Source organism: Hylobates moloch, unplaced genomic scaffold (genome assembly GCF_009828535.3).
Source record: "Hylobates moloch isolate HMO894 unplaced genomic scaffold, HMol_V3 SCAFFOLD_10, whole genome shotgun sequence".
Lineage (NCBI taxonomy): Eukaryota > Metazoa > Chordata > Mammalia > Primates > Hylobatidae > Hylobates > Hylobates moloch.
In genome coordinates, this window is record NW_026652285.1 from 20,789,497 (window position 1) to 20,811,104 (window position 21,608).

The following is a 21,608-nucleotide window of genomic DNA, read 5'->3' on the forward strand; positions in this document are numbered from 1 at the left end:
TGTAATGACACGAGATGGCTTCATTTGGAAAGAAAAGCGGTTGGGAGTGTGTGCCTGTGTGGGAGGCGATCCGCAGCCTTCTACGAGGCAGAGGGGTAGGTGGCCAAAAAGATACGGCCTCAAGTCAGAGTGGCCCCGCTTTTGCTAAAAGGACCGGGCTGAGGGCATCCTGCCTTATTAGGACTCAGAGTCAAAGAGTTGCCGAGAAATCCACCCCAGTCTACCCCTGAGCCTAACCCGAGGAGAACTGGGTCTGTCCGGGGGTCACACCTCCCCAAGTGCCAGGAGAAGCAACTGCAACCGGAGAAGAAGCTGAGGAGCAGGGGCTGGGAGAGGAGCGAGGAAGCCAGTGGGTGGGCCCCGGGGGAGTCCCTGCGCAGGGCCACAGAGTAGATATATATAAAAAGGGCTATTTGGAAGCTCCAATGAGGGGGTCTGCAGGGGGTAAGGCAGTGAGGGGAAGAGACTGACCATGGGCTCTCTGTCCACACTGGCCTCTATATTGGTGTTTGGAAGTCTCCAGAGCAGGAGTCCCGGGTGACAGGAGCAGTACAGGAGGGCTGAAAACTAAGCCCAGGCTCCTTCCTCTTTGGATGGAAGGGGAGATAACTTGGGACCCCTTCCCTTGCTGACTGGGGATCCTTTCCCAGGCCTCTGCTCTGGTGACACCTCAGGGAAGTGGCCTTAACCCTTTCTCCTATTCAGCTCCCTCATCAGGGCAAATTTAGGGGCCTGGGTGGTTATTCAGTGGAGAAAAGGAGAAATGGCTTCCCCCACCCCCCCACCTCACCACCACCATCTTAAATCCATCCTTCTAGCCAAAGTCAGAGAAAGGCCCAATAAATGTAAAGGCGCTCTGGTTCCTTGTATTAAACTCTTTCCTAGGCTTACGTTTCCGGGGCCTGATGGATCCCTTTAACCTCAAGTCGTTTCTAATTTCAGGACAGATAGTGGATTCTTGGACACTCAGCCGTTTTATTCACCTCTCTCCTCCCTCAGCTACTGAGGGGTCCAGGGAAGCTCGCAGTCATGTAAATCTCTACAAAGAGTGCAAGGAGAGCCCACTCCAAAGCGGACAACGTCCTAAAATCCCTAACTTTTCCCCTCATCTTTTTACTTCATCTCCTGTGGATTGCTGCTGCTGTTGTTTCATAAACATCTTCTGTCAAGGGGACAGAGAAGAGGAAATGAGGGCCTGCGGGGTGGAGGTGGAGGTGTGTGTGGGGGGGGACAGGACCACCTCCTCTTCCAGTATCCTCTCGAGCCTCTCCGGCTGCTCCCCGGGCTGGGGCTCTCTCCCTCCCTCCGCCCTTGCTCTCCCTCCCTCCCCGACCCGCCTGGGGGGAGGGCTCCACAGCCTGCGTCCCTCCGGAGGCAGCCCGCAGCTTCCCTCCGCCTCTCCGCCACCCCCGCCGCCCCATGTCGAGAACTGCCCCCCTTCTTGCAGCGGGAGGGGGGGACAGGGCGGCCGGTAGCTGGGGCTGAGGTTACGTGGCCGCCGGAGCCCTGACGTGATAGCACATTGCATCAGCATAAAACAATCCATCCTCGATATGGAATGCGGTGCGGACGGATGACAGCGAGAGCGCAGCCCCCTCGCCCGATTGATTTATGTCGGAGCTGACGCTTTATCAGGCAGTCGGAAAAACTTTGACCAATCATTTTGCAAGGAGAGCTGAGCCGGGCTGCTCCACTGTACTTTGTTGGCTGAGAAGTTGAGCAGGGGGTGGGGGTGGGAGGGTGGGGGGCTGGGGGGGTCGCGTCCGAAAGCCCTCACACCGGTCCGGGTGCCACCTCTCCCTGCTTGGGCGCCGCCGAGCGAGCGCTTCCCTTCCCCCTGCGAGCGCCCGGATAATGTCTGAGAATGTCCATTTCTGGGACGCTTAGCAGCTATTATGTCGACTCGATCATAAGTCACGAGAGTGAGGACGCGCCTCCAGCCAAGTTTCCTTCTGGCCAGTACGCGAGCCCGCGGCAGCCGGGCCACGCGGAGCACCTGGAGTTCCCCTCGTGCAGCTTCCAGCCCAAAGCGCCGGTGTTCGGCGCCTCCTGGGCGCCGCTGAGCCCGCACGCGTCCGGGAGCCTGCCGTCCGTCTACCACCCTTACATCCAGCCCCAGGGCGTCCCGCCGGCCGAGAGCAGGTACCTCCGCACCTGGCTGGAGCCGGCGCCGCGCGGCGAAGCGGCCCCGGGGCAGGGCCAGGCGGCGGTGAAGGCGGAGCCGCTGCTGGGCGCGCCTGGGGAGCTGCTCAAACAGGGCACGCCCGAGTACAGTTTGGAAACTTCGGCGGGCAGGGAGGCCGTGCTGTCTAATCAAAGACCCGGCTACGGGGACAATAAAATTTGCGAAGGAAGCGAGGACAAAGAGAGGCCGGATCAAAGTAAGTTATAAAAAGTGAGGAAATACCCAGGCCGAAGGCCAGGAGAGGGGGCGGGGAGGGGAAAGGCAATAAACTGCGGACAATGTGAAGGGAAACTGCGGCGATGGCCGGAGAGCGGGCCGGGAGGAGGAGGGGAGAGGAAGGAAAGACGGAGGGAAGGGGAAAGCTGCGTGCTCTAGAAGGGGAGACTGAGGCCGCCAGAGGAGCGCTGCCCCCACTTCTCCAAGTCCTGCGGGGAACAGGGGCTCGGGGATCGACTTGCAGCTCTCTCGGCCCTCTTTTCCCCTCTCTCCCGGAGGCCCCAGCTGAAAGCCCGGCCAGAGACCGGCGAAGGCCGGGAGAGGAGCTGGCGGGGTCCGGGGCCAGCGGCCAGCGAGGCCGAGAGCCGGCGAGGGCAAGGGCCGGAGCGCACTGGGCTGCCCGGGACCGTGCGGCTGGCAGAGCTCCCCGCGCCACGCGCAGACCGTAAAAGCCGGCCAAGAGGAAGGGGGAGGGAGCTCATTAGGATTTTATTTGCAATGCAACAGCTCGGCGGAGGATTGTTCCTAGCAGATCTCGCGCTGTAGCCGCGCAGAGTCCGCAACCGGCGACGGGAGGGGCGGGGGAAGCCCAGGACGCGATGACTGAGCCCCCTCCCCGGATGCGCCGGCCCCTCCCCGGGAGCCTTCCCTCCGGTGGCCCCTCTCCTCCTCGGCGTCCTCGCAGGGGCTGCTGCTTCCTTTTCTGCGGTACCCCGCTGCTCTCTGCGGGGCTCCCTAGCCCCCGCCCGGGCTGTCCACCTCTTGGGGAGTCGGGGAATCGCTTCCGAATATCGGGGCATCTCGAAGGGACCTCGGGGAGAACAGGGGTGGGGGGAAGAGAGGGTTGCAGAGAGGCGGAGAACTTTACCCTTTGTGGGTAGTTTCCCATCACCTCCCACTCCTCAAAAGCACCCTGGCCAGAACGCCAAGTCTGGCTGATTTCCAGGAGGTGCTACTACATGAGAAGAGAGGGTTCTCCTATTATTTATTTTTAAGGTTGAGAAGTGCTCATCGGTGAGGGAACTCAGCCGCAAACAATGACTCGCAGGCTGGTGTATCAGGTCCTCGTTTCTTACTCTTTTTGGGAAGTAGGGATTTTTAAGTCTCTCCTTGCCCTGCTAGATTTCCCATTGACTGAGTGGCCCCAGGGCCCTTTAGAGCATCCTGGCCTGCTGGAGAGTAAAGAGCTGCCCCATTCCCTGCAGGGTCCGGTCACCTCCAACCTGCCAGGTGGAGTCCTAAGAGCTGGCATTTAGGGAACACATTCTTCCCCAACCCTCCCCGCACGTTCCCAAACAGACCCCCCCACCCTAAACCCCCAAACTCTGCCTGAAAAGCCCATTATTGCAAGGCAGCCATTTGGCTAGGATCAATTATTAACAGTTTTTTCCCTCTTTCATATTTAATGAGGCTGCGGGTCCCATCCCAGGCAATCACATTAAGGAAATAGTGCTGCAAATTGGTAAGACACGGTACTTAGTGTAGGATGAACCAAATTTTTTATATAAAAAAATTCAGTGTTTTTCACTTGGGGAGAAGGAAGCTAGTAGCTGGTGGCTGTTATTTTTAATTGGCTTAGCTTTATTTGGCAACTTTTTTGAGTTCCGGAGTAGGGGGAGAGAAGGTAAGGAGAAGAGAAGCCTGTATATATTTTTGTTTCCTCTCTTCCACTCAGTTACCTTCTTCTCCCCTCCAGCCCCCACATAGGATCGGTTAAGGCTAGGTGTGCTGTGAAGGGCTTCCTTTTACCTCCACATCACCCCTGGCTCCCCACCTTGGGACTGGAGCAATTTTACTCCCTAATTTCCCTGCACTTGTGTTAACCAGACTGAGCTGAGCAGGAGCTGAAAAGGAGAGAGACTATTGCAACCATAAGTTATCTGTGAGCCCCCAGCGCTCCCCTGTCCATAAGCTAGAGTTGATAAATGGTTGCAATTGCATTGCGTGTGAATTGGAGTGTGCTGGCTGTTTGTGGCTCTAAGTGCAGACCCATATTTGTGGTGTGTGGTGGTGGCAGAGGGGGAGATTTCTACGCAGACACACATGCCTTCTGCCATGTGGTCAGGAGACACAAGCTTGTTTGTGATCAAGGCAGGGGGTACTGGGACTGGACTGAAGGGCTGAGAGGTCTCTTGGGGTGAAGTGGCACCCCAAATGCGGTGACTGAACAGACATCTCACTTCCCCACCCAACTCCTCCCCTCACTTCCTAGAGCCAGGACCCTTCAGGTCAGCCACCCACCCCTAGCCAGCCTGGGGGTGCTGCTGGTGGGACTTCAACCATGCTGAACTCTGACCTGAGTCCTAAGCAGTTTGGACCCAAGTAGAGAAAAATAGAGAGGGAACTTGATGTAGGCAGAGCTTTGGAAGTGCTGAAGAAGCCTGGGCCCACGTTTGCCCCCATCCTTTCCACACAGCGTCTCACCTGGAGGTGTCTATAGCAATGGCTGGCCCATCTGTGACACCCTTCCTGGGAGCTTGAAGGCCCAGGTGGCCTCTTCTCCAATGCAAGATGGGGAGTGGAGACCAAGGGTGTGCCCTCTTGATCTGGGGCCCTTCACCCTATTCCTTTCTTTGATTCTATCGCTGCTTCTCTTTCAGCCAACCCCTCCGCCAACTGGCTGCACGCTCGCTCTTCCCGGAAAAAGCGCTGTCCCTACACCAAATACCAGACGCTGGAGCTAGAGAAGGAGTTTCTGTTCAATATGTACCTCACCAGGGACCGTAGGCATGAAGTGGCCAGACTCCTCAATCTGAGTGAGAGACAAGTCAAAATCTGGTTTCAGAACCGGCGGATGAAAATGAAGAAAATGAATAAGGAGCAGGGCAAAGAGTAAAGATTAAAGATTACTCCCAGTCCTCCCCAGCTCTTCCCCATCTCACTCTTATTTATGTGACGACTGCAAAGCCAGCGCCGTCTGGGATATATTAAAGTGAATGGGGAAGGGAGTCTCCTTCCAAGTCCTTTATCTGCACCTAGAGCCTCCCTCCTTTCCTTTGCCCTTACCTGTCTCTCTCTTCTCTCTAGGTGTCAGGAGAAAGTTTTGTTGATTTAGAAGATAGAAGTAGTTGGTTCCTAAGAATGTGATGGGCCACAAGGAAAGAGAGACCCCAGTCAAGCTGCTAGTATGCCCTGTAATTTTTCTGGGAAGTCCTAGCCCCCCACTTCCAGCTTGCTGTTTCTTCTCTACACCCACCCAAAAGTCACCCAGGGACACTCCAACTCCACACAGCTCAGCAGACATCCACACGCAGTAATAATGGGGTGAGCTCACAACCACCATTCAGTCAAGTGAAGTGACACTCCAGTTGCAGACCATCGCACACCAAATTTGGCAAAACAGCCCTCAGACCATCAGGCAAGCCCGGGTTCTCCCCCTGATGCAAATACCCACCAGGGAGATGTCTAGAGGCAGACTCCTGAGTGAGGTGTTGCAGCCCAAAGGCTGCAGCATTGCCATACCATCCCCATGGAGTTGCCAACTATTCTCAGGCCAAAGGCCATGGGGAAGATGGAGCAAACCTAGTCCCCAAGCCGGTGGGCTAGAAAGTACAAGAAAAGGCAGCACGTGGTTTTATGAAGGTATCTTAGGTGGAGCTACTCCCCACCTCCCACCAACATATACATTTTGTTGCAGGAAATGTTTAATTCCGCATGATGTTTCCCTCTCCTTCCAACAAAAGAAGGTCAAACAGTGGGTCGTAAAGCCTTGACAATGTTGTCCTCCTGTTCATCTGTGCACCACTTGACAGACTGTAGCTTCTCTTGCTCTCGACCGGCCCTGCATTCTTCCGCATCCTCCCTAGCTCTGAAATCAACTCTCTTCGGTCGTATCCACCTTGCACCCGCGAGTCAAGCCGCCCCTTGTAGAAAAAACCCTCCACCCTCCATTCCCCGCTAGGTCAACCCCACTGTAGACAGGAAAGCCAGGCCAGGAGAGTCCGAATGAGAATTTATTGTGAATCGATTCCCAAGCTCCCTTCCGGGACAAGTGGTCTGGGACAGGGAGGAGCAATGGCCCCAGTGCGCAAAACTCTGCGCGTTCCTACGAATCCCTTCGGCTTCTCGACCCATGCAGAGGAGCCCCGGGCTTGGCGGCTCTAGCCCCAGCGCCAAAGGAGACCGGCCCCAGGGCCGGGCTTTGCCTCCTGCTTCATGGGCCTGGATGCAGATCTGCGCGGCTGGTGCGTGCTCGCGCTTCTGGGGAACAGTCCCGCGTGCAAAGGAAAGAGGCAAAATCGCACCTAAACATCAGATGGAAGCTTACTCTCTGCTTCCGCTCCTCCCCCTGCTCCCCTACTTCTCAGTCCCTTCAATTCGTAGACTCTTGCTCCTGCTTCTCCTGATCCTGCAAGGGGACATTCCAGTAGAAGTTTTTTGCTTTGTCGGTGGCTGTCGTGAAATTGTGCTTGTGTTTCGTGATTTCTTTGGGGGTGATTGTCTCGCCTGTCTTCAGTTGTCGATTATATGGGAGGGTTCTGGGTGGGAGTGGGGAGGGCGAGGGGCCTAGAGCTCTAATTGTTTGTTTTGGAAGAAAAAAAGAAAAAGAACAAAAATATATATCACTCTAGAAAATAAATCTCTCCTGTGTCTTATTCTGTGTTGGCTCTCTGGGCCTGACCCTAGGTAGAGATCCCAGTTGTCCGGAGAAAGGCTTGGAAAAAAAAAGATTGCTGAGTCCAGGAGGTTTCTCCTTACACCCTTCACGGCAAGGTCCCCTGCAGAGCTCCCTAGAAGTGGAGCTGAGAGCCAGTCCCAGACCCCAGGTCCCAAGACTACTGGTTAAACTGATCAAGAGCCTTCCAACAGGAGAACTGGAAAACGAGCAGGGAGGGAAGGAAATGTGGGTTGTTTGGAGAGGGGACAGGGTCTGGGGAGCAGTGAGGTCCTGAGACCTCCTCATTGACTTGAGAATAGGAGGGAAGGTTGGTCTTCCTGCACCTCCTGAGGGTAGCTCTCCTCCCTCAGCCACTGAGAATGTCACCTTAGTTTGGCCACTTTAAAATATGATGCAAGGGAGGAACACAGTAATTTCCCTCTGTTCTTCTCTGCGGCAGGGTGCCTAGGTCTAGACAGAGGCCTCCGGAGGGCTGGAATCTCCTTCCTTCCATTCAAAGGGAGCCAACCCCTTAGGGTTCTCGGCCCCCAGCTGGGGTTGGAGGCTCTAGTTTGAGCCACAGGGTAGCAGCCTTGGTCTGAGGTGGGCTGGGTTGGTAGGGGCTGAGCCCTGGGTAAGCACCTTTCAAAAGGTGGAGAGGTCATTGAGTGCGAAGCAGAAATGTCTCGGTAGAAAAATTCACCTCCCAAAAGGACCCCAGAATTAAACTCAGTTTCAAGAGGCACCTTTTTCTCCCTCTCAGACTGAGGGATTTCGCCAGAGTCTCTTATGAAGACCGCAGTTCTCGGCAGCCTGCGCTTCTCATTCAGGCCTTGGGACTCCGCTTCGGCGGGCCGGCGCTCCGGAGCCGGCCTACGGCAGGAGCCTCTCCCCAATCCAAGCCGACAACACTGCGGCCCGCGGAGACCCTGCAGGTTGGGGTAGAGTTGGGAACGAAGCATGGCCCGAGTGAAGGGAACCTGCAAGTGAAAAGGCCAGGCCTACCCTCCTCCAACGAAAGGACGAACTGATCCAAGAGACGGCGGGAGGCAGGAGAAAGCGGAGCTCCGCGTCAGGCAGGCCGGGACAGGCACCCTCCAAGGAGGGTTTCATTAGGGATACAAAATGAATCTGGCTTTACAGCTGGTGTAGACCAGGCTCCTGCCCCATCTTGGGCTACCCAGGCCCAGCCGGTGCTGACAGCAAAGACAGAAGGTCGGTTTCTACCTAAAGCAAAAGCTCAGCGAGGCTGGAACAGAGGGGAGTGCTGCGTGGTGGGGGCGAGGGCGCTTGGAGGGGCCTCTGCCGGCAGCGTCTGGGTCCCAGCCCAGGGCTGCTTCTTTAAAGACAAACAAAGGCGAAGATGAGGAGGCTCGGAAGCCGGAGATGGGGAAATCAGTTGTCATAAAAGAGAGATTCAGAAAGGGACACCGCCAGAGTGCGAGGCAGAGAGAAGCCGGGAGGGGAATTCAATGCCGTGTGCGCAGCAATAAAAGAATATGACCGCTATAAAAGTTTATAGCGTATAAATTTCTGAAGGTTAAGAAACTAAACAGCAGCAAAGCAAACAGCGAGGGGAAACTTTCCGGAGCTGAGAGAGCCGCAGCTGCGCCGGGGCTCCCGGCCTGGCGGGGGAATGGGTGGGCCCCGCTCCCGCAGCCTTCACCCTCACCCGCCCAGAACACGGGGCTCCGGGCTTCCGGGGCGGGGGGTGGCAGGGGGCAGAGAGGGAGAAGAGAGAAGCCGGGGAAGAACATTTTGTTGTCGCAAATGCTTCAGAGATTGCAACTGGGGCTCTTGTCTTTGTTCTTCACACCCCCTCCAGAATCAGGCTTCGGAAACGAGAAACCTCCTGCACACACACACACACACACACACACACACACACACACACACACGCAGGTCCGGCGGGGCCAGACGTCTGGGCGCGGGCAGCCTCTTGATTCTTTTACAGTCTCATCCTATCCTCTCAGGCCTCCTCTCACCGCGACAAAAAGCCCAATTGTTTCTCCTCAGAATTTGAAACAGTCGTGGGGAGTTTGAAAAGTGCTCGGTCCCCCTTTTTACAGGCCATAAAGGGCGCACTGCTTTGCGGTCTCCGCTAGAAATTAGGGGCAGAGGTGGGAGGTGTACGTAGAAAGAAAAAAGCTTAGGGCTTCTTTTTTTTCTCTCCCCTCTGTTGTGTTTTTTTTCTGTTTTTTAGCTTATCTACACAATTTCATGAGCCGTTTCCTGATTCCGATGCCCGCTCCCTATCCCTCCCCTTTTCCTGCTAGTTATGAAAGTTTCTCCTGCGGGCCCCCTCTGCGGCTGCTCTCCCAGAAAACTGGTGGAGCCAGTGGCTGCGGCGCCTTTTCGCAGAGAAGCCGCTAGATGGCACCCTTGCTCCATGTGAAACTCCCTGGAGCGGTGGCTGCGGATGTCTGCGCCCGGCACCGCGCCTTGGTCGGCCCTGAATCCAGGAACTGAGTGCTACCAAAAGTCGTGAATAATTTGCACCTAATAAAAAAAATAGGGCTCGTTATGGCCTTACCCCCATTTAATAGATTCCAGTTATAGTAGTGTTCCCCCATCTCCTCAAATGGTCAATTTTCTGAATTTTCCCCACGAGGAGGGCTCAGTGCTTCTCACCCAGTTGCTGTGTTCCGTGGGGCAACAAATGCGTGAAAACGGGGAGTAATAGTAATAATAGGAATAATGGGTCCAAATCCAAAAGGAGAATTGATTCGAAAAAACGAGATTTTCCGCGAAAGGAGGCGAAAAGAATGTCTTGGATGCGGGTCAGCAGGTCAGGTGAGAGGGGCTAGCCGGCAAAAGAAGGTAGGATGGAGAGGAAGCTGCCCACCGGCTGGAGAGAAAATCGCGTAAGCCAGCCCAAGACCCCCCAATTTGTGTGTGGGGGGGAATGGAGCCATAGCTTTTGTGGGGATTCGGAGATGCCCAAAGCCGGCAGGGCGGCTTCGCAAGGGGCAACGAGCGCAGGCTCTGGAGCCATTGTATGAGTCCAGGGCTGGGCTGGGCTCGCGCAGGGCGACCTAGGCACGGAGCAGGGGCTCCCCAGGGCAGCGGGGTGCGGGAAGGCTCGGATGTCGCCTCTGGATGCTTTGCGCGCCTCCAAAGAATGCGCGTTTTCCCATGGGCGCGAAGGCGGGCGCAGCGTCAGGACGCAGGAGCTCGGTTCTCCCTGGGTTCCTCGGCTTCCAGGTGAGAGCTGCGGCTTCTGCGTGCCTTGGCCCAGGCCGCAGGCAAACCTGGGGGCGCCGGTCCTTTCCTCATTGAGCAGCTGGAGGTCTGGACTCCGGGCACTTTCGTTCTGAGACCCGTACCCTGCTTGTCCATAGCCCTTTGCATTCCAAATCTGTGTCCTCCCGGCCCCGCCGGATCCCTGCCTTCCATCCGACAAACCTGCGCCAGCAATAGATACTCCCACCCCCTCAAAACCACCCCAGCTGCAGCCTCTCCTCTCCCCCACCAAGACTTAGTGCAAGGAGGTAAGCGGAGTTTCTCCTCAACTTGAGTTTCTCTAATAAATCTGCGCTCCGCTGGGTGTTTATAAATTGTCTCCTCGCTCTTTCTTTTTTTTTCTATAATAGAAATATTTTCCTTCCATCAGGAATTTCTGGCATGGTGTAGAGATGATTTAGAACAAGCCATTGAATTTGTACCTCGCCGGTGTGTTTTCAAATAATGACCATAAAATCCTCTGCACTTGATAAAAATGTTTGCTTCAGCAACAACTTAACTCGGCCCTCCGTTGCCTCACGGTCCCCTCAGCCACGCGCTGAAAATTCAAAGCCCTGGTTCTCTCCACTCCTCTTTTCCTTTATCTCTCTCCCCCTTCTAGCCCCTCTTTCATTCTCTGGGTTCACTTTTGAAGAACTAAATGACCTCACTGGTAAGGTTCCCTTTCGAAAAGTGATAGTTTCATTTTTACAAATGTTGGGGTGTATGGGGTCCCCAAAAGGTGCCCGTCAAAAAAACAAACCACTGTTTCCTGAATAAACAATGGATTGAATATATTTGTAAAGCCTCCACTTTTGTTGCTCAAAATTTTCTTTCTTTCTCTCATTCCTCTCCCTTGCCAATCTACTGCTACAGGAGGCCATTGGTTCTGACCCTCAGACTGGGGCCTTCTAAAGCCTGGCCACCACCATCGTGAGGCCGGGTAGGCAGGGAACGCAGTGGCCACAGAGTGTGGCACCCAGTCAGCTTGTTCCAGCTTTCCGTGTTCAGGCCTCTGGTCCCCAGGTCTGCACGGAGAGCCAGGTTTAACTAGAGGCTCCCCAAGGGGAAAGGAGAGAAAATCGGAGACTCAGCAACCTTGCTCTATCTGAATCCCACACCCAAGTCAGTTTAGGTGGTGACAGTGGCTCAAAAGGTCTTGGGGACACTGAGGACTAATAGATGCCCCCCAAACACATACTCTGCAGGCACTGCCTAGGGCGGCTGAGAGCGGACACCAAGGCCAAGTGCCAGGGCCTGATACCCAACCTTCTTTCCTTTTGATGCGTTGATGGGCACAGTGGTGCCCTCTCACCCTTAGGCACTGTAAAAGGTGTGGGAGTCGGCCTGGGAAGGTTGGGAGCTATTAGTAATTGGGCTTGGCTACTGGGTCCCGAGGCCTGGGTGCAAGTGTGGGGTAGCCCATTGGGGCTTCATCCCTCTGATGGCATCAGGCCCTCTCCCCTCACACAGTTTGCCCTCAAAAGTGCTGATGGGCTGAAGGGCCTTCAGGAGACCCCCTTTTCAGCAAGCAGAGATTGCACAAACCTGCAGAATCGGCAGTGGGAGCTCGAACTTTGCTCTGTGCTTCAACCACTGCTCATTAACCAGAAAGTTTCTTCTTCCCTCCCGTTCCCTCCTCAAGATCTCCCAGATCCCTGTTTCGCAGAAAATTTTTGCTTATTTGTTTAATGAGGGGAAGTTTTGTGACTGGCCAGGGCAGGACAGAGAGGGCAGGGCAGAGAAGGGACCTTTTGGGGGCTCCAGAGAAGGGGTGGGGCAGGTGCTTGCCAGGACGGAAGGAGGTAAAAATCTCAGAAAAGTCACCGTTTGTGCCGAAAAAAATCCCCATAATCATTCTCATTTCGGCTTCGTTACCCCCACCGTGCTGCAGTCAGGCGGCGGGGGCGATCGAAGCTGCAGTTTTATAGCTGTAGAGGAAAGAACTCGTAAAATGCTAACAGCTTTTATGCGCTGCGGCATAAACAACAACAGACTCCGGCTTTATTGCGTTTTATAGTTTGTTAAAGAGTTTACAGCCGTTTTTTGGGGGGCCGGTTACCCAGCCAATTCCCTCCACACGATAGTTAAACCTTTATCAATAATAAGGAAATTGATCATTAAAGCTTTAAATATGACTATCTCGTTTGTTTGAAAATATGTTTAGGAGAGGAAGCTGTATGATTTGATAACTTGTATTAAAATACCAATTACATTTATAGGACCTTTTAAAACTCGGCGCAATTAAACCGTGTTCTTTTACATTTTTCCGAAGCGACCCTGACATTTAGAAAGACTCCAATTGCCTCGTTAAAATCGCGAAATTAACAGCGCGCCTACGCCTGGCGCGTTGTGTATGTGTGTGTGCGTGTTTTTTTCCGTGACTCCCCCACATCAGTCTTTGGGGGTGGTCTGCGAAGGTATTTGATTTGTTGTGAGGCGAGAGATATCTCATTAATGTAGGTAGTTAAACAGATTTAATCCGTATTCATTCTCTCTCACCCCCTCTCCCTCTCCCCCTCTCTCTCCCCCTCTCCCCCTCTCTTTTTTTCCGCTCTCTCCTCACTCCCTGGCGCTCTCTCGCTCTAGCTGTCTCTCTCGCTCGCTCTCTCTCGCTCTCACCCTCGCTCTGCGTTCTGTCCGGGAGGAGTACGAAGAAGCCAATAGGATGCGGGGTCTCTAATGGATGCAAATGATCATGAAAAGACAGTGCAAAATATGAAACAACTCATTTGCAGGGAAGTAAATCACCGAAAACTGTTTATGAACTGGCATCCCTTCTTCGAAATGTAAAGCGAGGACCTCTTTAAGTGGCGGTATATTTTTGTTTGGGGGGTGGGGGGTGGGGGGAGGGCGAGCGAGCCGCGGCTGCCATGCAAGCTTAGACTTTTGGAGGTTTCTCTGTCCTTTTCTATTCCTGGAAATCACAAAAAGTGTGTCGGCTTCGAGATCTTCTTCGCCTTTTCTTTCTTTTCTTTTTTTTCCCTCCTCTCTTTCCCTCTCCTTTCCTGGCGAGGGTGACTAGGAGCCGGCGAATCCGCGTTTTTTTCTCTCTCTCCCTCCCTTTCCCCCTCCCCACCCCCTCCCCAACAGCCCCCAACTACAGCCTCCGCCGCCGCCGCCGCCTCAAAATTCAATAAAATGAGCTCTTATTTCGTCAACTCACTGTTCTCCAAATACAAAACCGGGGAGTCCCTGCGCCCCAATTATTATGACTGCGGCTTCGCCCAGGACCTGGGCGGCCGACCCACCGTGGTGTACGGTCCCAGCAGCGGCGGCAGCTTCCAGCACCCGTCGCAAATCCAGGAGTTCTACCACGGGCCGTCGTCGCTGTCCACGGCTCCCTACCAGCAGAACCCGTGCGCCGTGGCGTGCCACGGGGACCCCGGCAATTTCTACGGCTACGACCCGCTGCAACGCCAGAGCCTATTCGGTGCGCAGGATCCAGACCTGGTGCAGTACGCAGACTGCAAGCTTGCCGCCGCCAGCGGCCTGGGCGAGGAGGCCGAGGGCTCCGAGCAGAGCCCGTCGCCCACACAGCTCTTCCCCTGGATGCGCCCGCAAGGTGAGCTCGCCTCGGGGCCGGCAGGGGCAGGAGGGGGCCGGGAGGGCCCAAGGCTGGGCAGGGGGCCCGGCAGGCCGGGGCGCATTTCCTCCAGCTTCTGGAAGACTTGCCGGCTCCGTTCCGATCGCCTGCCGCTTTTTCCATTTTCTTTATCTTTCTTTCTTTTTTCTTTCCCTTGAAGGGGGTCGCTTAGAAACATTTCCTGAATCTATAAACCCCTCACCCTGCCTTACTTTTCTTCTTCTTCCCCTCCTTTTTTTCCGCTTTTACTGTTTTATGGGGGGTAGTGAAGAGAGGGTGGTGGGAGTGGGGGCGCTCAACTTTTGCACTTCTCAATTGCTTTATAGTTTAATTACCCTGAAGAAACTTTTCTTCTGGGGCAGAGGCTCTGGGGGCTTTTCAAGGTGGGTCCATTCGTCCCCACCCGGCTTTTTTATTCTTATTTTCCCCCCTCCTTCACATCCTTCCTCCTAAAGTTTATGGCACTTTTAATAGATCTGAACCACCTCCTACCCAACTCTGGTGCTGGTTACCAGGGGAAGGGGCTCCCCTTTCTGGCTCCCTTAGATTCACTTGTGTCTGATCCCCTTCGCCCCTCCTCCTCCGCTGACCGCGGCCTTCTTGCGCCCCCTCCGCCCCCGCACGGGGGTAGAAGGTCCCCTGCCCTTATTATACTGGTCTCCTAGGCTCGTTCACGAATCTTCCAACCTTCTCCGTCTCTGCCCCCTCCCCCACCCTCCCCTCCCCGCTGTCTCGCCCTTTCCCCCATTCCCAGCAGCCGCCGGACGCAGGCGAGGCCGACAGACCTACAGCCGCTACCAGACCCTGGAGCTGGAGAAGGAGTTCCTATTTAATCCCTATCTGACTCGCAAGCGGCGAATCGAGGTATCGCACGCCCTGGGACTGACAGAGAGACAGGTCAAAATCTGGTTCCAGAACCGGAGGATGAAGTGGAAAAAAGAGAACAACAAAGACAAGTTCCCCAGCAGCAAATGCGAGCAGGAGGAGCTGGAGAAACAGAAGCTGGAGCGGGCCCCAGAGGCGGCGGACGAGGGCGACGCGCAGAAGGGCGACAAGAAGTAGGCTCTAGCTGGGACTGCCAGGGCCGCGGCCGCCCGCACGTCCGCGGGTCCCGGCCGCGCCGCCGCCGCACGCCCCTGCCTGAGAGAGCTCTGGCCCCGCTAGCGGGGCCAGGAGCCAGGCCTCCCACCGCAGCGTCCCCCGCCGCGCCAGTCCCCGCTAGTGGTAGTATCTCGTAATAGCTTCTGTGTGTGAGCTACCGTGGATCTCCTTCCCTTCTCTTGGGGGCCGGGGGAAAGAAAAGGATTTAAGCAAAGACTTCCTCGCCCTGTGAGGGCGAGCGGCCAAGGCCCGGCTGAGCCCCCCATGCCCCTCCCCACCCCGTGTAAAAAGCTTCCTTGTGCAATTGTCTTTTTTTTCCTTTGAACGTGCTTCTTTGTAATGACCAAGGTACCGATTTCTGCTAAGTTCTCCCAACAACATGAAACTGCCTATTCACGCCGTAATTCTGTCTCCCTTCTCTCTCTCTCTCTCTCTCGCTCTCGCTCTCTCTCGCTGCGTCCTCATTTCCCCTCCCAATCCTCTCTCCCCGCTGCACCCCCAGCTCGCTGGCTTTCTCTCTGGCTTCTCTCTTTTCCTCCTCCACCCACCCCCTTTGGTTTGACAATTTTGTCTTAAGTGTTTCTCAAAAGAGGTTACTTTACTTAGCATGCGCGCTGTGGGCAATTGTTACAAGTGTTCTTAGGTTTACTGTGAAGAGAATGTATCCTGTATCCGTGAATTGCTTTATGGGGGGGAGGGAGGGCTAATTATATATTTTGTTGTTCCTCTATACTTTGTTCTGTTGTCTGCGCCTGAAAAGGGCGGAAGAGTTACAATAAAGTTTACAAGCGAGAACCCGAGACTGGCCCGGCCAGCGCTCCTCATTTGCTCCCGGGTGCCTTGCAGAGCCGGTGGGGAGCCTGTCACCGGGCTCCTGCGCCTGCTGAGGCTAGGCCGCAGAGAGGAGGGGGAGGGGGCTGGAGGCAGGTGGTGCGAGTCCCTCGGCCCAGGGGCTCTGGGGGTGAGGGAGGCGGCTAAGCCTGATTGGAGGAGAGAAAAACGAGGGAGGGGAGCCAAGAGAAACCCCCTCCTGTCGCTTTCCGAGGCTGCCCGGCCAGGGAGACCAGGGCGCCCAGGCCACGCTGGAGACCTGCGGCTGGGCTGGTGGCTGTGACCCCCGCCACCTCCCTCTTTGTTTCGCTGTGTGTCCTCCCGAGAGTGTGTGTCAGGAGGTGGGGGGTGGGGGGGGCAGGCATAAAGGTGGAGTGCAGGCCTGCTGAGCATAGTTTTTTTTTTTTCCCTCGGACTCTCGTTGGGGGAGCAGGAGAAGGGAGACCGCTCTTCCCTGCCTCTCCCTCTCAGGGACTTGGCCACCTTCGCTCTGTTCTGAGGCCATGGCTCGCTGCCTTCCTTCCTTCGCTGCCTCTGCTTCTCTGGTAGTCACGCTCCACTGAGGTATCCGCCTCCGGGAACCGGGAGAGCAGCGCGCCCGGGCCACCCTCCACCCTTCCTTTCTCTCCCCACCCACCCAACCCCCTTCTTTCTTTTACTTTCAAACCTTTTTTTTTTCTTTTTTCTTTTTTTGCCACCAGAAACTGCAGCGTCCAAGGCCCCTGGGCTGGATCCTGTGCCCTGGGAGCACCTAAGAAGCCTTGCTCTATCTCCGCCCGCATATCTGGGGGACCAAGAGAGACAGAGTCGTGAGCCAGGCTCGCCTCATTCCTCGTCTTGGGAGAATCGGACCAACTTCCCCCAAAGGCCTTGCCGTGCAGAATTGGCCCGGATTAATAAAGAACAGACCTGCCCCAAGCACCCATCCACCCAGTTGCGTGCATTCAGTCCCTGCGTTTGTCTCTCGCTCGGTAACGGGCTGAAGAGGATGGGTGGGGGGTGACACGGATCGCCCCGAGGTTATTTATTTTCCCTTCCACTCAATCTCTTCCTCCCCAAATCTCGCCTGCAAGCTGCCTCCAGCCCGCGGGAGTCGGCAGCGGCCCTTGAGCCCCTAGCCCCAATCCACAGGGCTCGGCTTTCCCATTCATTATTGATCATATTTTATAAATCCAACGCCACACAATTTTTTCCACATTACCGGGAGCCGTGGGGAGGCGGCCCGGCCATTGGTGGAGGGGACGTCACGTGGGCGGGGTCACGTGGTCCGGAGAGGAAAAAGGGGGTCCTTTTTGGTGTAAATCTGGACTCTAATTCTGTAATATATCAAGGAATCTCGTAAAACCGACACTAAAACGTCCCTGCCTACAAATCATCCGGCCAAATTATGAGTTCATTGTATTATGCGAATGCTTTATTTTCTAAATATCCAGCCTCAAGTTCGGTTTTCGCTACCGGAGCCTTCCCCGAACAAACTTCTTGTGCGTTTGCTTCCAACCCCCAGCGCCCGGGCTATGGAGCGGGTTCGGGCGCTTCCTTCGCCGCCTCGATGCAGGGCTTGTACCCCGGCGGGGGGGGCATGGCGGGCCAGAGCGCGGCCGGCGTCTACGCGGCCGGCTACGGGCTCGAGCCGAGTTCCTTCAACATGCACTGCGCGCCCTTTGAGCAGAACGTCTCCGGGGTGTGTCCCGGCGACTCCGCCAAGGCGGCGGGCGCCAAGGAGCAGAGGGACTCGGACTTGGCGGCCGAGAGTAACTTCCGGATCTACCCCTGGATGCGAAGCTCAGGTAACGCCGCGCACCGAGCTGTCTCGAGCCCCAGAGGCCCGGGCACATTATCCGGAAGGCGCCCCCTTCCCGGCTGGCTGCCCCTTTCCGCGTCCAAAATGCTCCCAGCCGGAGGTCGGCCCTGGAAGGCTGCACTCACTGGGCTGCGACCCAGTAGGCCATCCCCGCCCCCATATTTGCTCGGTGCTCTCAGGCTCGCTCTGCTTCCCGGCGGATCTCTCTTCGCCGACACCACGGCGCTGCGAGCCCCCAGCCCGCCCACACCCTTCCTCTCGGCCTTTTAGCTTTAAATATTTATCAGCAGCGCCGGCACGGGCTGGAGACGAGGCCGTTTGTCTTGCGGAGGAAGGCCGGTGTTTGCAGAGAATAGCCATTAGGGTCTCCCCCCTTCTCCCCCCTTCCCAGCTAAGGATCTCGGCCCTGGGTGTGTCCCCCTGCCCCAGCTCGGATAAGGTATGGGGGAGGGGGCCATAGCGCTGAGCAATTCTCCCCTCCCCCTTCCTTTCCAGCCAACCCCGCTCCCCCATTATTCCCATCAGGACAATTAGAGGTGGGCTCTAGAGGCCTGGCGGGAGGAGAAAAGGACCCAGCCAGGGACACAGAGCTAGAGAGGCAGGTGGAGGGAGGGGGCTGAGACCAAGGGAGATAAGCCTCCGGATCCCAGTGAACTTGGGTGGGGGAGTGGAACAGGAGAACTAGAAAGGGGCAGAGGCTTCATGGGAGTGCGGCTGGCTTCCTCAGGTGCTCTTCCTAGGGCTCCTAGGAACCCCTAAAGAACTGGCCAAGTTTGGAGGTGTCACTCCAGATAAGTGACTCTTATTGGGGGAGGGGCTAGGACTCTCTGGAGCCAAATCAAAACTTAGACAGTGCAGTTCACCTAGCCAGCTGCTGCAGGAACCCCAAGAGGCTGAGGTTCCATGGGGTCCCTGCCGAGTCTGACCCAGACATCCTTTTCTGCACTGTTCCAAAGCAGACGAACTTGGGGGTTAGCCCCAAAGTCCAGAAGACCCAAAACTCATGGTCAGAGGCACCCAACCCAGCGATGGTCAGGGGCCAGAAGGAGCCCAGCTCTCACACCATCAGTATTGGTGGTTATAGACCCCATTACCTGCTCCATAGTTTAACTGCCTTTCCAGTTGATTTATCAAAGCCCCATTTTTTTCTGCTCATCAGCATTTCAGCTTGGCTTTTATCTGACTTGAAACCAGGGCCCCTAGCCCCTCCTCCCCTGTTTCCTTCCCCGGAGGGCTGACATCAGCACCTCTTTCAAGTCTCCTCAGGTTCTGGGCCTAATGCAGAAGTTCCCCTCTACCCTTCAGTCCCCACCACCCAGATACTCCATGTTCCATCCTGTCCCAGGCTGCTGTCTCTCCTCTTCCCCTGTGCCTTCCTGGAGGCCCAAAGATTGCTTTAGAGAGCTGGGCTGTCTAGGCAAGCCGGCAAGCAGGACAGCCTGGCCCTGGCTGAAGCTTAGCCACTCACTGGAAAAGAATCATCAGAGGTCACTGCTGTCAGACCAACTCTTTGCTCCAAGGAAATCTGCAAATTCTTACCTTCTCATTCCACAACATGCTGGGGATGAGTTGGGGGGACTGGGCCTTGGAGCCTTTTCTTCTTGGGAAACGTTCTCAAGCTAGGCCTGGAACCCCACTCCAGGGTCACTTGCATGGTTTCTGTTGATCTCTACTGGAAAGACCATCAGATCAGCATTCAAAAGAGGGGGTTTAGGGTCCTTGATCCCAGAGAGTGAAAGGAGGATTAACCTCCCCTCATCCCACTTGCACCCCTTAGGTGCAGAGCCTTTAAGATCCAGCAGGTTACTTTCAGGGGTTCAGAAGCTCCAGGTTGAAAAAGACTTCTTGGATGGAAAATGGGAATGTTTGCCTTGAGAAGCCTGTAGAAAATTCAGCGATTAGGGGAATTTGCAGCTGGAGTAAGGGCTGGGGTATGGAAAGCCAGAATTTGGTTTAGTGGGAAAATGGGCTTCTTCGCCCATTGCCCATCGACTTCAAATCACATACAGGGTCTAAGAGGGAGGTGGGCACTCTCTTGGCGTTTTCTTTACTCACTGATTTTCCTCTAAATACTGGGCGCAGGAACCGACCGCAAACGAGGCCGCCAGACCTACACCCGCTACCAGACCCTGGAGCTGGAGAAAGAATTTCACTACAATCGCTACCTGACGCGGCGGCGGCGCATCGAGATCGCGCACGCGCTCTGCCTCACGGAAAGACAGATCAAGATTTGGTTTCAGAACCGGCGCATGAAGTGGAAAAAGGAGAACAAGACCGCGGGCCCGGGGACCACCGGCCAGGACAGGGTTGAAGCAGAGGAGGAAGAGGAAGAGTGAGGGATGGAGAAAGGGCAGAGGAAGAGACATGAGAAAGGGAGAGGAAGAGAAGCCCAGCTCTGGGAACTGAATCAGGAAACTCAAATCGAATAGGGAAGTAAAAAACAAAAAACAAAAAAACAAAAAACAAACAAAAAACCGTATTTAAATGAAAGGAGTTTAAAAACATTTTTTAAGGAGGGAGAAAGGAGAAATTCTGGTTTTTCAACACTGAAAAGATACTACCTATAGGAAAGTCTGTCAGGTTTGGGTTTTTTGTACAATATGAGAAGGACATTATCTACCTGTTCTGTAGCTTTCTGGAATTTACCTCCCCTTTTCTGTGTTGCTATTGTAAGGTCTTTGTAAAATCTTGCTGTTTTGTAAGCCCTCTTTAATGCTGTCTTTGTGGTCTGTGGGTCTGGACTAACCCTGTGGTTGCCTGCCCTCCTGAGCCTCCACCTTCCCGGTAGCAGCACCAAGGGGCCTTAGGGAGCCCCAAAACCTACCACTCGCGTGTTCCCCAAGCGCCTGGCTGCTGCTCCTTGCTTCCCGTCCCCTGGCCCCATGCTCCCTTTTACATTCTATGTGTATCTAAAGGATGGAAAAATAAAACGCAATTCAAAATAAACAGATGCCCTATTTTCTGTGTCTTCCTAAAGCTGGGAAGGGGTTCAGAGTTAGAGATGAGTGGGCATCCCAGAGCACCTTGGCTCTGACTTCTGATGCAGGTTCATTTCTGTGCTGAGTTTGTTCTTTTTCTTGGTGCCTCCTGCTCTGGGGGGCTGCCAACTAGTGAACCCCGATATTGCACTCATGCATTCCCTTTACACCCTTTTACACCCATTGACATACATGATGCATAGTCACATGTGTTTACAGGCTGACATCAAACATATACACACTGTCAGTCACAAATAGACACTCATATATTGACAAACGTACATTCACATAATACCAGCTTCACGCCCAGAACATATGCATTCATGTTCACACACGCTCACAAGTAAACACACATTCACACTCACAGACACATTGATACCAACGTACATTCACACATTGGCTTATAAACACAGATTCACATTTGCCCCCAAGTAAACGCATTCAGGAGCCCACATGCTTAGTCACACAAGCTCACAAAACAACAAAACAAAAACCTCACAGTTTCACAAACCCGCTTCCTCACTCAGGCCTGGAAACCAAGCTGCGGGATCTGGATCTGGGCTGCAGCCCAGGCACAAAGACGGAGCTGAAATCCAAGCTGCTAGGCCCCACATGAAGGAAGAGCGGAAGGAAAGGGAAAATGAACACCCAAATTCACTCTGGCTTCTTGGGTGGCGTTGGGTAGAGGCCAGGCCCGGGAGTAGAGGCCTCTCAGTCGGCGCAGAGCAGCCTCCAGCTAGGGCGCTCACGGCTTCCTGCTCATACGGCAAACATTTTCGGCAAGAGCTATTCCTTTATTTTATTTCGATTTATTTTACTTTCCTTTGTCTTAATTTATCTCGTTCTAAATTGACACAGACGACCCAAATAAAACTTTAAAATGGGCGGTGGGGAAGGGAATGAGTCCGGAAGCAAGATCCTAAGCGGTGCGAGTTTACCAGGCCGGTGTGGCCGCATCCCCGCCGCTCTGGGAGCCTGACCGCGCCACGCCCGGGGCTTCCTCCGCGCCTCCCTTCCCGCTCTCCGCGCCGCCGCCGGCAGCCTGGAACCTTCTCCGCTGCACACAGAGAGAGGGGGAAAAATGTGGGGGG

General features: G+C 55.0%; 3 protein-coding genes across 3 annotated transcripts; all 3 read left to right on the top strand.

Moving 5' to 3' along the window:
• Window positions 1-1,775: 1,775 nt before the first annotated feature.
• Window positions 1,776-6,980, top strand: HOXB9 (homeobox B9). Its single transcript, XM_032163344.2, has 2 exons — window positions 1,776-2,381; window positions 5,002-6,980. Exons 1-2 carry the CDS (start codon window positions 1,865-1,867, stop codon window positions 5,235-5,237), a joined length of 753 nt encoding a protein of 250 aa, XP_032019235.1. The 5' UTR covers window positions 1,776-1,864; the 3' UTR covers window positions 5,238-6,980.
• A 5,792-nt stretch (window positions 6,981-12,772) lies between these two features.
• HOXB8 (homeobox B8) lies at window positions 12,773-15,707 on the top strand. The gene is made up of 2 exons (XM_032163340.1): window positions 12,773-13,785; window positions 14,561-15,707. The coding sequence occupies exons 1-2, from the start codon at window positions 13,362-13,364 to the stop codon at window positions 14,866-14,868; spliced, it is 732 nt and encodes a 243-aa protein (XP_032019231.1). The 5' UTR covers window positions 12,773-13,361; the 3' UTR covers window positions 14,869-15,707.
• Window positions 15,708-17,026: 1,319 nt separating this feature from the next.
• Window positions 17,027-20,476, top strand: HOXB7 (homeobox B7). Its single transcript, XM_032163347.2, has 2 exons — window positions 17,027-17,525; window positions 19,622-20,476. Exons 1-2 carry the CDS (start codon window positions 17,126-17,128, stop codon window positions 19,873-19,875), a joined length of 654 nt encoding a protein of 217 aa, XP_032019238.1. The 5' UTR covers window positions 17,027-17,125; the 3' UTR covers window positions 19,876-20,476.
• The last annotated feature ends 1,132 nt before the right edge of the window (window positions 20,477-21,608 follow it).

Coding starts and splice junctions, on each gene's coding strand:
- HOXB9 (XM_032163344.2), top strand. CDS start 1,865: ATGTCCATTTCTGGGACGCTTAGCAGCTATTATGTCGACTCGATCATA. Junction 2,382..5,001: donor CAAAGAGAGGCCGGATCAAA/GTAAGTTATAAA, acceptor CTTCTCTTTCAG/CCAACCCCTCCGCCAACTGG.
- HOXB8 (XM_032163340.1), top strand. CDS start 13,362: ATGAGCTCTTATTTCGTCAACTCACTGTTCTCCAAATACAAAACCGGG. Junction 13,786..14,560: donor CCCCTGGATGCGCCCGCAAG/GTGAGCTCGCCT, acceptor CCCCATTCCCAG/CAGCCGCCGGACGCAGGCGA.
- HOXB7 (XM_032163347.2), top strand. CDS start 17,126: ATGAGTTCATTGTATTATGCGAATGCTTTATTTTCTAAATATCCAGCC. Junction 17,526..19,621: donor CCCCTGGATGCGAAGCTCAG/GTAACGCCGCGC, acceptor TACTGGGCGCAG/GAACCGACCGCAAACGAGGC.